This window comes from Spea bombifrons, chromosome 6, assembly GCF_027358695.1.
Source record: "Spea bombifrons isolate aSpeBom1 chromosome 6, aSpeBom1.2.pri, whole genome shotgun sequence".
Taxonomy (NCBI): domain Eukaryota; kingdom Metazoa; phylum Chordata; class Amphibia; order Anura; family Pelobatidae; genus Spea; species Spea bombifrons.
The window spans coordinates 14,446,853-14,464,542 of record NC_071092.1 but is presented as its reverse complement, the minus strand read 5'-3'; the positions used below and the strand labels follow the sequence as shown (position 1 = coordinate 14,464,542).

General features: G+C 38.2%; 1 protein-coding gene across 1 annotated transcript; it reads right to left on the bottom strand.

The window, feature by feature from the left end:
* Positions 1–3,073: 3,073 nt before the first annotated feature.
* Positions 3,074–13,929, bottom strand: TMCO1 (transmembrane and coiled-coil domains 1). Its single transcript, XM_053469311.1, has 7 exons — positions 13,753–13,929; positions 12,523–12,600; positions 10,015–10,074; positions 9,481–9,527; positions 8,635–8,702; positions 7,042–7,186; positions 3,074–3,312 (listed from the first exon to the last, which is right to left on the bottom strand). The coding sequence occupies exons 1-7, from the start codon at positions 13,820–13,822 to the stop codon at positions 3,214–3,216; spliced, it is 567 nt and encodes a 188-aa protein (XP_053325286.1). The 5' UTR covers positions 13,823–13,929; the 3' UTR covers positions 3,074–3,213.
* Positions 13,930–17,690: the final 3,761 nt, after the last annotated feature.

The following is a 17,690-nucleotide window of genomic DNA, read 5'->3' as shown; positions in this document are numbered from 1 at the left end:
TGACAGGTATTCAGCATTTTAAGACTCTAGCCAACCCTGACAATTCCCTCGTTTGCTTCCCACCCCGACAAAAGCAGCATTAACGGGATTATAGAAGTTACAAACGTCATTCATTAGACTACCTATTTCTAGGAACCAGATTCAGGGTGTCTCTTCCATGCTCAGTAGTTCTCTATTTGGGGTGATGCAGAGCCTGGTTCACCTGGGTAGGTGGAACTCGGCGTGTTATACTAGAAACATTCCGGATCCGCAGTGCATTTTCTACACTTGTCGAGTGATTACTCTTGTTTTGTAGTCTTGAATTTAAGTTTACTGCAGTATTTTCACATTTTTGGAGTACTAACCATCATGATCTCGGCACACCACAGATCATGTCTTCTTTACATCCCTTTTTTTTTTTACGTTTCTGTCCTTGCCTCTTATTGACTCCGTTTCCCCAGACTCTGTACACAAATTATATATACCGTATTGGCTCGAATATAGGCCGCACCCTTAAAGTTTGGTGCTATTTTAGAGAAAAAAATATTTTTAAAGAAAAAACACACATTAGCGGAATGGTAAAACAGTATTTTAACATTTTTGGTATCAATTTGTCAGCATATGTTATATACAGACACAAAACCAATACCCATTTTAATTTCCCCACCTTAATTCATAATGCACCTTACTTACATATATGCCCCTCTGCCCCCTGATATGCAACTCTGTGCCCCAGATATGCTTTATAACCCAATATGCCACTCTGCCCCAGATATGCTTTATGCCCCCTAGAAGTGCCACTCACCCCAGACTTACCAATGCACCCCCAGACTCACTGATGTCTAGCGGGGCTGGCCGGTGGACATCTACGTTATGCGTGCAGACAACCTCCGCTGCTAGCACTTCAACCAGGGCTTCTATGACGGAGACGCACCTGCTGGAGGTGAACGTCTGAGCGATACGTGTAGGGAACCTCCTATGGTGGAGCACCGGAAGGTTATGTCACGCTGGTCCTCCACCATAAAAGCCCCGGCAGAAGTTCCGACAGCGGCGGTTGTCTACACACATTGCGCAGACGTCCACGGCTGCCGGAGAGGAGGTCCCCTGCAGCACTGCGGGGGATCTGGATCCTTACCCTGCTGCTTACCCGCAGTAGGGATAAACGAAGAGGAAAAAAAAAAAAAAAAAAAAAAGAACACCCGCCCAGCGCCGCATGTCCCGATACGAACTGCGCATCCCTGCGCTAAACCCCGAATTTAGGCCGCACCCCCACTTTAAAGACCTAATGTGGGGGGAAAAGTTGCAGCCTATATTCGGGCCAATGCGGTGTGTGTATATATATTTTACACACACACACGCACAGACAGGGTATTTCAAATGCTAGTATTTAAACTCATCTTTTTTGGGTCCCCACCGCAACCATTGTACTTCAGGTATGATTTTACGGCCCCTGGTATATGTCAATGTCCAACAACCCCCAACATGCATTCATCAACATCTTCCGAGTACAGTGATAGCACACATGCATGTTTGTCGGGTTGTTTGGGCACTAAAAGGTCACATTTGGGATGTGCACGTTTAGGGGGAATTTCAACATCTGGTCAGACTGCGCTCATGCAGTATTTGTGATATCTTTGAACCAGCTAATTCCATTTACTGCATCAAACCATAAATTTTTTTAAAACTTAGTACCCCATGGGGTACTATTTAAAATGCTAGTATTTTAACTTTCTATGCCAGGATTTTTGCGAAGATGCAGGACTAATTTTAGGACTTGCTCATAAAAAATAAATGTATATATTATTTCTGGACTTTTTTGTCGTTGTTGGAACTGAATGGTTCCACTGATGTTGACATCACTGGAGAATTATTTTTACATTTTGTTTTACATTTTTTTTTTTAAACTATTTTTAAGTTTTTTTTTTATTTTATTTTACTAATCACATTGTAACTTCTACAGTAGTTTTAGGTGTTGCTGAATGACACGATATCAAGGCATTACAGTGACACCATTTGGTGATCTTAAATCGCTTCCTAAACATGACAAAAACTTCCCAAAACAAACATCGGTGTCATTAAGGGCATGCAGTTCAGCAACGTGCCTGGCACATCAATTGTTGTCAAGGGGTTAAAATAACAAAAGCTGATATATATCTATATCTATATATATCTATATATATATATTTTTTATCTATTGAGAACCCCCCCCCCCAAAAAAAAAACACCCTTTAAGGGAAGATACACCACCAGCTCTGCTGTTCACTATTTGCAACACTTTTGGCAACTTGAACCAGCGAAAGCACTCACTGAAATCAAGAATGCTTTCTGTGCATGGAGCCGGATGGAAGAGGGTATTGTTTGTACAAATACATCTCCTGCAAGCCCAAGGATACAGGGGAATAACGCAAATGCATAGGACGCCAAGTAAAAAAAAACCTGTATGAACCAAACTTTCTACTGTGTTGACAATATGTTTTAAATGTACACTATTGTAACATTTTGCCAGCAAAATTCTTACATTTTTTATTTGCACTTAAAATATTATTTACTGGGGGAGGAGGGTAAACAATGATAAACAAAAGCTCTAAAAAAATATTAAATTTAAATTAAATCTTTTATTTAAAAATCTCTATTCAATTTAACAATGAATATATTTGAACAATGGACAATACGCAATTTATGGAAATTGATGGGGGGTATCCTTGATGGTTCCCCATAAAGTTTAGTACAGAATTGGGACATCTCAATTAAGTGGACATTTTAATGCAACAAAAGAATTCAATACTATAGTTAAAAAGTAAGGTAAGAAGGGTTTTCACAATAATAATAAAAACCTGTAATTAAGCTTATATGGTTGTGATCTGCCATCTTTCCATATGGTGTTATATACAGGAGGCTAATTCAAAATCAAATTCAATTAATAGATTTAGTTTAAGCAGTACTGCCTCAATTCAGAATTTCAGCACAACTTGTGTTTGATGGCAATAAGACATTGAGAATATTTTATGAACACAGCAGCCACTGTGATGGTAAAGAGTTCTTTGGTAAACAAAAAACAAAAAACTCCCAGATTGTAACTTGGGTTGGGAAAAGGGGGGAAAAAACATTCAGATCTTTAATAATAATAAAAAAGGCTTCCAGATCCAAGACATTAAAAGGAATCCATAGAACAATATGTGAAGAATTGACCGAGGCAAAATACTTCTCGGTTATCCATGGATGTTTCCATTTGATCTATGAGAATTTTCCAGCCTGTGGTGGTGGTCCTAGAAATCCCCCAGCCTGTTTGGTAGCAGCTCGGGATGGAGCAAGACCCAGCATCTTCTGGATATTCTGTAGTGGGAACAAAATACAAGATAAATATGAGTTTCCTATTTCACAGACTGAGCAAAAGGGCATTGTGAAAGTACCACTAATAATGCTGCTTACCCCATCCTAAAATTGGCCACTATAAAACAATATTTAAATGCCCAGTATATTGGTAGAAAATGTGCACCTATCACAAGAAAATCATAAAACACAATAACCCAATTGTAATCCACACGACAGAAAACAAGCATCAGAAACAGTGTTTTTGTAAGAGCTATACCCTCTCAGTTAAAACAGGTTGTTCCCCTACTTCTCTCAAAGTCTGTCTCCAACAAGTCCAACATATCTGGAAGTGGTGTGTGTGTTTTGTTACCTACATACATCACATTTATTTATATAGCGACAGCAGATTCGGTAGTGCTTTTACAATCAGAGTCGGAAGTAGGGCTGCAACTAACGATTATTTTCATAATCGATTAGTTGGCCGATTATTTTTTCGATTAATCGGATAAAAAAAAAATGTAATTTTCATTTATTTAAAATAACTTAATAAAGTAACGTAGGACGTGAAAAACAAACAGCAGAATAAAAAAAATTTGATAAAAATGCATTTCTTGTTTTTATTTCCCAACCTCAGTTATGCACATTTGAGCCCAGGCTTGCCACACTGCCTGCCAGATATGCCACATACCCCCCGACATGCCACGCTGCCCTCCGCACATATGCCTTATATACCCTATATGCCTTATACCCCCAGATATGTCACTCTGTCCTCCCAAGGTATGCCGTATACCCCAGATATGCCAAAGTGCGCCCTCATATTTGCAGACTCGTTCAGACAATACTTTTATAAATAAATACAGGGTTAATCTTCATTGCCCCCAGGATTTTGATTCCCCTCAATTAATTAAATTAACCCTCAGTCCTCAGCATTAAATTAACCCCGAAGACCCCATTGACCATAACCGCCCCTAAATTAACCCTAAACACCCCATCAACCACAACTGCCCCTAAATTAACCCTGAAGACCCCATCAACCACAACTGCCCCTAAATACCCCACTAACTATAACCGCCCCTAAACACCCCATCAACCACAACTGCCCCTAAATTAACCCTGAAGACCCCATCAACCACAACTGCCCCTAAATTAACCCTAAACACCCCATCAACCACAATTAACCCTAAACACCCCACTAACTATAACTTCCCCTAAATTAACCCTAAACACCCCACTAACTAACTGCCCCTAAATTAACCCTAAACACCCCACTAACTATAACTGCCCCTAAATTAACCCTAAACTTTCAGCAGCCCAAATATACATTTTATACTCACCCGTTAGATGCGTTCTTGAGCCATTTGGACAGTATAGGAAATGGGCGGGGCCAATCAACACTTTGGCCCGCCCCTTTCTCCCTGTCCCTCCTTGCAGCCAATCGGCAGTGACTGCAGGGAGGGACTGGAAGAAGGAAGTGGGTGGGCCAATCGGCAGTGACTGAAGGGAGGAACTGTAAGTAGGAGCTGCTGCTGTGAGTCAGACTAAACGGATTATAAAACGAGGGATATTTTTCAGAGCCCTTAAAAAAAAACCCTTATTTTATAATCAATAAAAATCGATTATTATCGATTTTATCGATTAGTTGTTGCAGCCCTAGTCGGAAGGATAAATTTAAAACCACAAATTATAACAAACAAAAGAAGAGGGTCCTGCTCTTGGCGAGTTTACAATCTAGTCATAGAAAATAACTTCCTCAAACAGAGATTAAATTGCTAAACACCACATAGTCTGCTGTATAAAGCGATACACATTTACCAAAAAAGTATAAGGATGATGGATATTTCTCTTCTCCCATATTTTAGGAAATGTACATATTCTGCACACGTAGAAAATGAGCCATAAAATCAAGCTTAACTGAAAGATGGGGGGCGTAGATCTTAGACATTGAGATTCATGGATAAATCCTAAATTGTATTTAACGCATGTCTGGAAAGAGCCCTTGGAAGAAGTAATTAGGTAACCAAAGTAAGCTATACATGAATAATATTCTAGATGCTGTGTTCAAAGGCTCTATATACATGAGTCTTTGTTCCACACCAAAGCATAAAAGCGTAGTTGGTTTGTAGAAAAGGCAAACGCATTGTCATTTTTTAGAAGGGGAAAAAAAGGCATGGATATCATTCTTAGTTTGTAGGATTTATGCATGTTTTGATATTTTTGAGACAAATAACACAGATACAATCAGGTCTTTGGACTGTAATCATGCAACCGTGTGCGTACACAGCGACACAGTCAGGGACAGTTTGCAGTGTATATTCTGTGTCAGAGGGGTTCTAACAAAACAAATAACTGCATAGTTAATCCAATAAAAGTTTGCTAGACAGGGCTATTTAAAAATATGGAATGTCTGAGAAATAACCATCAAAGTTCCAAAAATAACTGTGTACAAATATGACATATTATGAAAACAACACACCTAATTCCAGATTCCCACAGTCCTAATCCCAATGGACAGGAAGGGCATATACTTAGATAACACAGGATCTGCGTGTTTCCCTGAGCTGAGATGACAAGGAAAGAGCATCCTTGGATTCAGGGAAATATTTGCTTGTTTAAAGACATCTATCCAGGCTGGGAGAACAAGTCAGGTCAACAAACTTTCTGCACCAGAAGGCACCAGTGACAATATTCTTGTAGAGCATTAAGTTGAAGTTTGGGGGAGAAAAGCATTTATTTTATCACAGGTGGGAAATCCTGGGATTCCATCATGTACCCTGCATATAGGGGAGAATGCATTGGGAGCACAGCTTTATTCATGGCATTGCTGTGTACAAGGATAAGTGAAACACTACAGAAAGAGCACCATCAATTCATCCATCCCACCTCATAGCTGCTTGAACATAATTGTATAAAAAACAAATAAGTCACAATAGCAGCAGTTTGCCGTTTTTATCGTCCTATGCCTAAAAGGAGACGGACTAAGGGAATTTTCATTAAACATCTAGCTCTTCCTCACGATTTTTTTTTTTTTAAAACCATGTGATATAACTTACCAACTTAAAAAGCAATTTCTTTGTCAGATACTTTTGAATGCTTTCTGAGCACTGGTCAAAAAGGACCAACACCAGCAAGTTTAATCTGCAAGAAGGGCTGAGCTGGCCTTGCATAATGTATAATAAAACAGGCTGAAGAACTCACTGCTTTCACAATACATTAAAAACGGCAACCAAGCTTTACCTGTAGCAGAAGCTTACTCCTGGATTGAATTGAGGTTGCTGAAACCACATCTCTTTCATTGGTGTAAATAAGCCCCTTAGAGTCAAAAATAAGGGCACATACTTCACCAACCTTACTTGCATTCCATACTTACCATAAGTACGCTACTCTAATTGTCATCTTCAAAGGGTTAAATATATATGCAATTGACCTAAAAATTGTATGATGTGTAAGGTATGCATTGTTTTTCAATAAAATGTAAGGTTGGTTAACCCACATAATGCTTTGCCCTGCACTTTGCCATAACAAAATTACTGAGACCTCAGAGGAAAACAAGTTCTAAGATTAGCTGATACAGATAATATAAATGCTGAGGAAGTATAAAATGTCTTCAAAGTTACTTTACTGACCAACTGGTACACAGGTACCTCACAGTACGTTAATTAAAGCAAATATTACAACTTTACTTAATAGAAGAAAACCAGATGATATTTCTTACACAAGTTCTGTTCTCATGAGGGAAGAGGATATCCTTACCTGTCGGATTGACATGGTGCACAGAATATACAGGAAAATAAAGGAGCAATCAGTGTAATCTTCACCCAACAGGTTCCTGTGTGATAGCCCCTGTATATATGACAGTGGAAGAAAGGGTAGCTTTGCAACTACTCGTCCATCGAATCTAAAGACGAGAAACAGAAAACACCTTAATATATTCTGAATTTTTTGCAGTTCACAATTCCGCCCTGGGAGATTCTGTAACACAAACAAGATTTTTCAAAATAATTTTGTATACTAAAGCTAATATTTATTTTGTTATTAAAAATAGGATAACTTTTTTTTGTTTGTTTGTTGAACACCTCCCTTTAAAATGTAACATTGAACATTTCAGTGACAATTCCACTTAAGAGTTTTTTCTTCATTACTGTGAGGCTATTGTTGTATTTTCCCAAGGCAGACTATAAGCAGGTGCTTCTGGTCTCAGGACTCCTTAACAGCCTGTGTTTCCTGCCACACAGGGACATACGCAGCAGCTGGCTTTGCATGAAGGCTCACTGCAGATCTGGCAGTTTACTCCGGAAGGAATGGTGGTTGCTGCACTTAAGTCCCTCCACACCCTCCTCTAAGATGTATCCCTTCCATAATTTTAATTCCATCAATAGCCTTACTTCAAAGTTGAAGGATATAACCTGTACACAAGTTAATAGCATATATGAGGACACCAAGAGTTAATTGTGTAGAGAGACATAAAAATAAATAAATCTAAACAAATTAGTTATATCTAAGCTCTGACAGACATCATTGGGGACTAGCAGCTTTCAACAGTCCACCATTACTACATTATTTGATTAGTGCAGCTCTACCTAGCAAACGAGAACATTTCACATTTAGAGTAAAATATGCCCCATGTAATAATCTATGTGCAGAAAGTTGTGCAGTGATAAAAACCCTGATTATCAGCTTACTCAAAAGAGGGCAATTATTGCTCACTTCCTTCATGAACACTATGTGTGACCAAGGAGCACATTGGCAGAAAAGGATATTTCAGGTTAATATATTTTCATGTCAGTATCCTTTAACTACTTCTGTTTATCATACAATTACCAAATAGTTTCAGTGCAAATTTAATAAAAATTAAATATGAGTTTATTTAGTCAGGCATGGTCATAATGACAACGTATTTAGTCCAGGTTTCATAAATAAATGTATTTGGAAACGGTTTAACAGGAGAACACACTCCAATAGCCACACTGTATTGCAAACCGCAACTTTTCTGATAGCAACACATTTTTGGGGAGTAACTTACTTGATTCCGTTATCTTCACTTGTTTATGCAAAACACTGTGCATATCTGGCACTGGTATGTTTTATAGAGCATAAGATTCTTGTGTTTTTTTGAAAGGGAAAGTAGGAACTGTGTTGTCAGTTACAGACAGGCGTTGGAAGTCAAAATAACATTCACAATAGTGGTGATTTCAGAAGCAGTTACACAAAGTTTACTTAATATTTAATAAAAACAAATCCTACCAAATCCTTGGGGCCTACTATAAAACCAAGTGCACTAATATATAATCCAGTTTCACAGACGTGCTAGCTCTATTAGCCTATTAATCAAATTTTTTGACTTACATTGAGTTGAACATGCCCATTAAAGCTGTGAAACAAAATCCAATTGCAAACATAGATTTCATTCGAACCTAAAAAGTGCGAGAAAAGAAACACACATACTAAGAACTTTCATTAAGAATGTAAACAGGAAACATATAGCTCCAAGTACAGCTTTTCTGCTGGTGTATATAGCAGATTTAAATCGGTGAGATTGGTTAAGAGAACTAACTGACTACGCATTACATAAAGCCAGATCATGCTTGTGAGCAGGGACCTTTTAATGCATCGGTTTGTCTTAATATGTCAGTTCTAGTTTTGTCATACCCTTTGAATATAACTACCGTAAGAAGCACTGCGTTCATTTTTGGCGTTGAATAAAAGATAATAATCGGCCTTTGCTGCAAAGATGAGAGTAGGTACCATGTCCAAAGGAATTAAAGGGGTAAAAACCACACCTTTCCTTCCCAACTGCAGGCTTAGTAAATAAACAACAGACAAGACCTAGCATAATGCAATTAAATGAGTTTAAATTTCCTTCAATTCCATCTTGCATAAAAAAAAATTCTAGATGGTTAACTTGTTCCTGACAATAAAGTGAATAAACAGTTTAAATAGGATACATGAAGTGTTTTACCAGAGTAAACTCCCAAAATTAAATGTACTGAATACACAGGTGTATAACAAAGTTAATCAACATACTGAATACCAGTAATCTGAAGCGATCATTTTTAGCAGATTTTTAGACACATACATAATGTACACAGATATATATATATATATATATACATGCGCGCACACACACACACACAAACACAACACACTCTAATTTGTTCGCCAGCCTGGAGGAAAAACAACTTGAATTCTTACCATGGACAGATCTCTATTATTGTTCTTCAATTTCTCTTCCTGACGTTCTACAATAAACAGAGTTGTTAGAAACAAGATCACAGAGCTTACAAATGACATTACGAATGGGGCTAGGTGAATAAACTGTAACCCAATACCCGCAGCAGGAGACCTGGATCCTCCTCTCTGGCAGCGGGTGGACGTCTGTGAGATGCGCGCAGACAACCGCCACTGCTGCCACCACATGACCTTCTGGTGCTCCACCATAGAAGACCCAGCGGAAGTTCTGGGTAGCAGTGGAGGATGTCAGCGTGCACTGCGCAGACATTCACCGGTTGCCCCCACTAGACACCAGGGAGTCTGAAGCATGGTGGACAAGTCTGGGGATGCGTTGGTAAGTCTGGGGGAGGCAGAATGGCATACAGGGGGTATAAGACATATCAGGGGGTATAAGACATATCAGGGGGCAAAGTGGCAAATCTTCATAATATTAGCTTAATGCCAGTAAGTGAAACCAGCTCAGCTGTAATTCTCACAACATTGCACAAAAATTACCTATTTTCTTCTTTTGAGTGCGTCCAGCAGATTCTGTGATAGATTCTTTTTTCTTTTCCACTGTATGGAACAACACAGTAATTTGTTTAGCTATTACATATTAAATCTTGCAACAAACAGCAACATTTAATACTATATTCAGTTTATTAGACAAAAACATCAACGGATAGAAAAACAGTCAACCAAAACATTGTCCATGTAATGGGAAAAATTTTATTTAGTGTTCATTACTTCCAAGGTCCTACATATAATTTTTGCAATAAGCATAAAGTAAAGCCTAACCCACTTTGAATCAAGTTTTACAAGGCAATAAATGACAGATTAACCCAATCCCCAAAACCTAGTTTTTACCTTAACAGAGTGACTTTTTAAATATTTTAATATTTGAAACATATATAAAATACTCAATTACTTCAGTCGTGTTATTAACCCCTTAATAACAATGTTTTTTTTTTTGTTTTTTTTTACTTGTAGTACACTTTGGGACAAAGGCTTTTTGAGGTGTTGCTGTTTAGCTCTGATTTTCATCTCTCCCATTTAGTGCACCCACACACATTATATATTGTTTTTTTTTTTTTTCAGGACAAGCATGACTTCCTTTAGATACTATGTTTATTATATAGCACATCAACTACAAAAAAAAAAATATGGCAATTTCTGGGGAAAATATTTTACTCATCTGCAAAAGCTAGTGAAAAAACTTGTTCAATAGATTCTAATATTTGCCCTTAGTTTAGAAATACCCAATGTTTTTATATGTTATAGGGCAATAAGTAAAATTAGCATATTGCTATTTCAAGAACTTTTCTTCAAATCTGGTAAACCTGGGATCATGTCCTATTTGGTACATATTTGAAGTTGACCAAAGAAATTTATCCCATTAAGCCATTTTAGCAATTCGGGCTTCATCAACTTGCATGGTTAAATGCAGTACCTGTAGCTGGCGTCACCATTTTGTGAGTGGCAGCAATGTCACTCACTGATGGCCCTTGTGGTTGCTTGTTGGAGCAAACACAGGGCAATCAAGGAGGATGTTTGTGTTGCTGAATACCTCAATATTGGTCTTGATATCGTCTTCTGATTGCTTCCTGGGCTGTTTTAGCCGGCCGCCATCTTTGTTGATTGGTTCGGCAGTGGCTATGGGGGGGGGGGGGCATTCCTCCCTATTTCCTTAGCTGGCCTTACTTATGAATCTTCAACGGATGTACATGTACAGGCACTGTCATGAATGCATTGCATTGTGAGCCCGTACATGCACAGGCTGCACACAGATTAACATGTACATATAATTTGTGGTAGGGGTAAAACATGAGGGAACGTCCAGTGGGTCTGAATGTGCTAGACCGCAAAAATGCCCCCTTTGTAGGTAGGATAGGGGCCTACCTCTCGTAAAAGAGAATGAAGGGGATAAAAAGGAGAGACTATAGAGAATAGAGTTTGAGGGGAGCAAAGAGTGAAGGGGGGGGTAAAATGACCATTAATTCTGTTTGCAGAAATACAGCCCCAAACTTGCAAGGATCCTCCCATCATGCTTTACCATTGCCAGCAAACACTCATTCTGATACTGATCTCCAGCCATTCGGGAAACAAACTGCCTTCTGCTACAGCCAAATATTTCAAATTTTGACCAGACCAGTTGCTGCCATTTTTCCTGCATCCAAGTTCAGACCACTTCTAACCCAGAACCCTGAGCTGATGGCACCTCTAGACACCTTCGGATGGCAAAGGAAGATAAAGCATGTGTCTCATCTGCTGCACTAAGTTTCCTTGGCTGAACACTGCGTCTATGTCCACAACATTGCCTAGTTTTTTTGCTTCTTCAATAGAACATCTGGAAATCCGTCTGCCTTGAAATTTCTACCTGGGAGAAACCTTGTTGATGCAGTATAACTTTCTTACGTCTTGTTGTGCTTAGTCTTGCCACGGTGTATGGATTTTGACATTGAACTGTCTTCAGCAACCTCACCTTATTAGTGAATTTGGCTGTTCCTCGCCCTGTTATATTCCTCCTACATAGCTGTTTCTGTTAATGATTGTGTTTCAACCTACATATTAAATTGCTGATCATTAGCACCCATTTGGTATACCTGTTTGATCATACACACAATGACATGCCCTACAAAATCCCTGACCTTGTCCAAGTATACCTCAAAAAATTGATGCTGTTTTGGGGGCAAATGGTTGGGGGCATTTTTTCACACCTGCCTAAAATTCCTGTTTCGGTTTGCTTTATAGTAAGGAAGGCTGGGAGTGAGAATGGCTACAGGGAAATAAAACTGATTGATTGGCTGATCCACATTAATACAAACATCTGAGCTTTTTTTGAGTGAAACCATTCAACTAAATACATTTACTAAAGAACAGATACCAAAAGATAGAGGTTTCTTTAAACTTTAACCAAAAAGGGGTGACATTTCCACTGCCGCAAATGTAACCTGCATTACATTTATTTGTTGTGACAGACTACCTGCGATGTGAACACATTTCATCTTTTTTCATACAACTTACATTTTTTACTTTGTTTTTCCACTTCTGCTTTCAACCTCTTGTATTTGTCTGTTCTGTAAACTAAAACCCATGTTATACCTAAAAAATAAAATGAAATATTACATAATGGTATAATCATGTTCATATGTATAAACTCATCATTCACACAAACAAACTCATTTGTGAAGCTTCTTCCTCCATCACGCCTCTTTGCCACTACATCAAGTAATCCTCCCCAAATTTATACCACACAACTCACACTAACAGAGGGGGTCAATTACTCTTGCAATAATTCCCAGGACCATTCAAACATCAAGCCAACTTTAACTTGACAAAGTCCTCCTATGAGAGTTACTTAAAGTAAAAACCTTGAAATGAAACTTTTATTAGTCAATTAAAATAATTTGGTCATAACATGCAAACTGATTATGGAGCTGGACTTGTGAAGACTATAGATCAGGGCTCAACAAACTCTGGGCACCAGGTCTCCATGGCGAGTACAAACCCCTCCTTGCCCAAGGTTTTGCGGATCTGCCATCATAAATGCGGTGCATGCTATGTGACCCCACTGGGTGCCTCACTTCCCCACGCACACGCAGGAAAGCATAGTACCAGATTTGCGATAGCGGAAGATAGGCAGTGGCGCAGCAGGTGAGAGAGAGAGTAGCATGCGTGTAAATGTATAGGGATCAAGTTAGGGTACATGCATGTAAATGTATAAGGCTCCAGTCAGAGTACATGCGTGTAAATGTGTGTATACTGTAGTATCAGTGCCAGAGTCAGTATGTATGTCTACTTTAGTGTGTGTGTGTGTGTATATATATATATATATATATATATATATATATATATACACATACACATACACGTAGTCTTCTCTTAGATTCAGGATAGCTTTATGCCTATCCATACATTGAAATTATCTCTACGAATTACGCTCTACCGCTTCTGCTGGAAGGCTATTCCACTTATCTATCACCATCTCAGTAAAGTGAAACGTCCTTACATTACACTACAGGACAATCCCAATGTTCCATCACACCTGCGATTAATATAACTTACTGAAGCTCCAATATAATCATTCCATAACATAAAACAGTAATGACTGCATATCTATTCAGCTCACAGTACGTGTACACACACACACGTTATTTACATATTTATTCGTTCATTCATTCATTCATTCATTCATTCTTTCTTCCTTTGAGTTTTATAAGGCAATCGTATATTCGGTCTTCCTTTTTTACTCACCCTCTGCCAGTAACGCGGTGCAAACCGAAATAAAAACAATGAGGACGGTGTCCGCAAACATAGTACTCATTTCGGTGGCTACCTGCAATCAGTTCGCTACGACTAAAGGACAGTAGGCCCTGAACCGAAAGGAAACACGTCAGCATTAGGGGACCGACGTGTACGTTATGACGTTTCAGTCAGACGAATACAAACCTACGCAGTACCGATGCGGCACGTAGTATGGGTTACGGATGGAGAATTTCGGTGTTTGACTAGATTCATCTAGTACATGTGTAGCTAATTTTATTTTTTCCGAACTGTTTGTGCGTATGAAGTAATTATTCAGTTACGGTAGCTTCTTACAGAGTTAAAATGGAGAAAAAAAAAAGACTCTATGTGAAAACACCCTCTGACGCAGCGCAAACCGATGACATAAACCTTTGGCTGAGGGATAGGACTCTATATTGAAGCCTCAAAAACAATGTCCCCTATCCATCTGTCATACATGATAATGAATGCTCCACTACGCAAATTTCTGCTGTGTAAAGAGCTTTCTGACGCATGGCAAATAGCACCCTCTGGTAACCCCAACAGAGCCCAATTAAATACAGAATACTTTGGGCCCTGACTGAGTCTTATTTTTAAATCTTGCCAGGAGGAACATTCTTATGGTAGAACATACACCAGTTCTAGAGAGATTCACATAGGTATTTGATGATTCCTTCAACTATGATTAGTATACATGCTAACAACATCCTGTTCTTTTGGTATAATTATCATAATCCTTAACAACATGTATTTTATATAGCAACTGATTATATACATATCATTTATTTATTGTACTAACGAATTTATGCACTATTTTTGAACATATAATGAAACAATGTGTGTTGAACAAATAGACTATTTTACACTATAACTTGAAACAAACACAACAAAGAAACAATCCTGGTGTAACCAGTCGAACTAAAATGGGAATTGAATCCCTGATATACAATCTACGACCTCCAAAGAAGAGAAAAAAGTATTTTAAAAATTAATATATACATTAAAACCTTATGTGGGTAAAGGTAAGTCAGTATCCTTGATAATGGAATTCAATGTATATTAACCTGTTTGTGACTAGGCTGATTTTATCTTTAGTACCCTTCGTGCTTGTGTTTAGCTGTAATGTTCTTCTTCCTTGTTTACTGAACCCACACAAATTATAGACTGTTTTTACAGGAAAGATTTTTTCAAATCTGGTAATTCTTCCCCCATGTTCTATTTCGGCTATCTTTGAAGCTGGCCAATGCAATTTACCCCATCAAACTACCGTATTTGCTCGATTATAAGAGGAGGTTTTTTCCAGAGCAAATGCTCTGAAAAATACCCCTCCTCTTATAATCGGGGTCATCTTATAATCAGACCTCAACTAGGTCTGACTATGAGACTAAGATCCAGATCCCCTGCAGCGATGCGGCCTGATGGCGGCCGCCCTGTAAAAAAAATAATAAAGTTGAAAAAGTTCGCTAGATGGTCTCCAGACCCTTTAGAGAACTCTGGCTCCACTTGCAGGTTGAATACAGGTACTGCATTCAACCATGCAAGTCAATGGAGCCCAACTTTCTAATCACAATGTGATTAGTAAAATAATAATAAAAAAAAAAATGCTTAAAAAAAAATGTGCTAACATTTAAAAATAATTATGCAGTGATTTCACCAGAGGAACCATCCAGTACCAGCAAAATGTGTAAAAAAAAATAAAAATTAAAAAAAAAATAAAGTTTTTTTGAGCAAGTGCTAAAATTTGTAAAAAAAATTCTCAACATACAAAGAGTTAACATAAAAGCACTTCAAATAACCAAGGGGTGTCTAATTTAATAAAAAAAATGGCTTGATGAGGTAAATTGGAGTGGCCGGGCTCAAAGATAGGGCGTAGGTACAGACAGACCAAAATAGAGAAAAAAAGCGCACTTCCCAAATGTGGGATTTTAAATCTCAAACAACCCGACAAACCCATGCATGTGGGGTATCACTGCACTCAGGAGATGTTGCTGAACACACATTGGGGGGTTGTTTGATGGTGACGCATACCAGGAGCTATGAATTTATTCCTGAAGTACAATTTGAGTGGAAAAAAATACAAAATTAAATTTTGGGAAAGGCAGGTGGTTGAATCTCATGCATAAAAGGGTTAAAATACCAGCATTTGAAATTCTTTGTGGCGTCTAGTTTTCAAAAATATATGGTTTGATGGGGTAAAATGAAGTAGTCGGCTTCAAAGATGTTCCAAAGAGGACATAGAGGCAGAATGACCAAATGACTACCTGAATTACGCATGTCCCAAAAGTAGCCTTTTACCAGCCAAACAATCTGACAAACCTATGGATGTGGGGTATCACCATACTCAGGAGATGTTGCTGAACACATATTTGAGTGTTGTTTGACAGTGACACATACCACAACCTTTATATTTATAACTAAATTACAATTCGTGTGAAAAAATAAAAAAAATTACTATTACAAAGTTTGACAAAGTGTGGTTGTATAATTAGTGCATGGAAAGGGTTAAAATACAAGCATTTGAAATACCCTGGGGTGTCTGTTTTTCAAAAATATATGGTTTGATGGGGATTAATTGAGTTAACCGGCTTCAAAGATGTTCCAAAGAGGAGATGGAGGCAGAATTACCAGATTTGGAAAAGAAGGTTTGGAAATCATAAAACGCTACTTGTACTTATTGCCCAATAACTTACAAAAAACAGCAAAAAAAACATAAAAACGTTGGGTATTTCTAAACTCAAAACAAATAGTAAAATTGATTTAGCTAGTTTTTTTACTTCCTTTTGTAGGTGAGTAAAAGATTTTTCAAAGAAAAGTCATAAAAGGTGTTTTTGTTTCAAATTTTCACCATGTTTTATTATTTTTTTTATAGTAAATAAGGTGATATTATCAAAACATATGGTATCTGAAGAAAGCCCATCTTGGCCTGAAAAAAACAATATATAACATGTGTGGGTAAACTAAATGGGTGAGGAGAAAATTACAGCTGAACACAAGCACCGCAAAAGTGTTAAAAGGCGAGAATTTATTACACTGGCCGAAATGCATCCATCAAAGATTAGATCATCATAATGTATACATATTGTAACAATGTGCCTGTGAGATTATAGTGTGTGTGTTCCATGTCCATATCTTTTATATACAACCACTATTCCAAGTGATTCTTAATGGATGAGAATAACTGATTTATGCAAATCTAAACACAGTGCAAACGTTTCCAATGTGAAAATTAAAAATGATTCATGCTATAAGATTTTTTTTTTGCCAGTTGCCACCCAGGGGTCCAATGTTACTAATTCCATACCCATGAAAGTTAAGACCAAACTATATTATTTGGGACCGATCCTATGTGTGATTTAAAACTGCAGCTCCCAGTCAAGCTGTTGTGGTCATACTATACTGTGCTGTGAGACTTCTGATATTTTGAGATTTGACCCTTGGCTTTCCTGACTACTCTCCGTATTGATTCTATTTTAGTTTAATCTACCTGTGCACTGTACCTGGCTTTTCTGACTACCTGCTCTGTGAACTGCCATTCGTTGTATGACTACCCGTTGAGGGTACTAAACTTGGCTGTGTCTGACCATCCGTCCTGTATTAACCCCTGGTATGCTTTGTCACCCGTCTGACTCCGGCCTGCAGCTTACCTATACAGGTATCTGTATCCATCTGTGCTTTGCCTATAAAATTCAGTACTGTACTTCACCTGCCTACACCTGAGCCTCCTCACTGTTGGGATCATCTAAGTTCCTGTCCCTGTAGCTTGAGGCTCAACCTCTTGTTAGGTGTTTTAAGGCTGAAGAACTGAAGATCTACAAGTAGATCTCTAATGTTATTAATGTTAAGGTTGGTTTTGCAAAGCAGGATCCAGTGGTTATATTGATCAATGCTTGTCCAGAACAGATTTGACA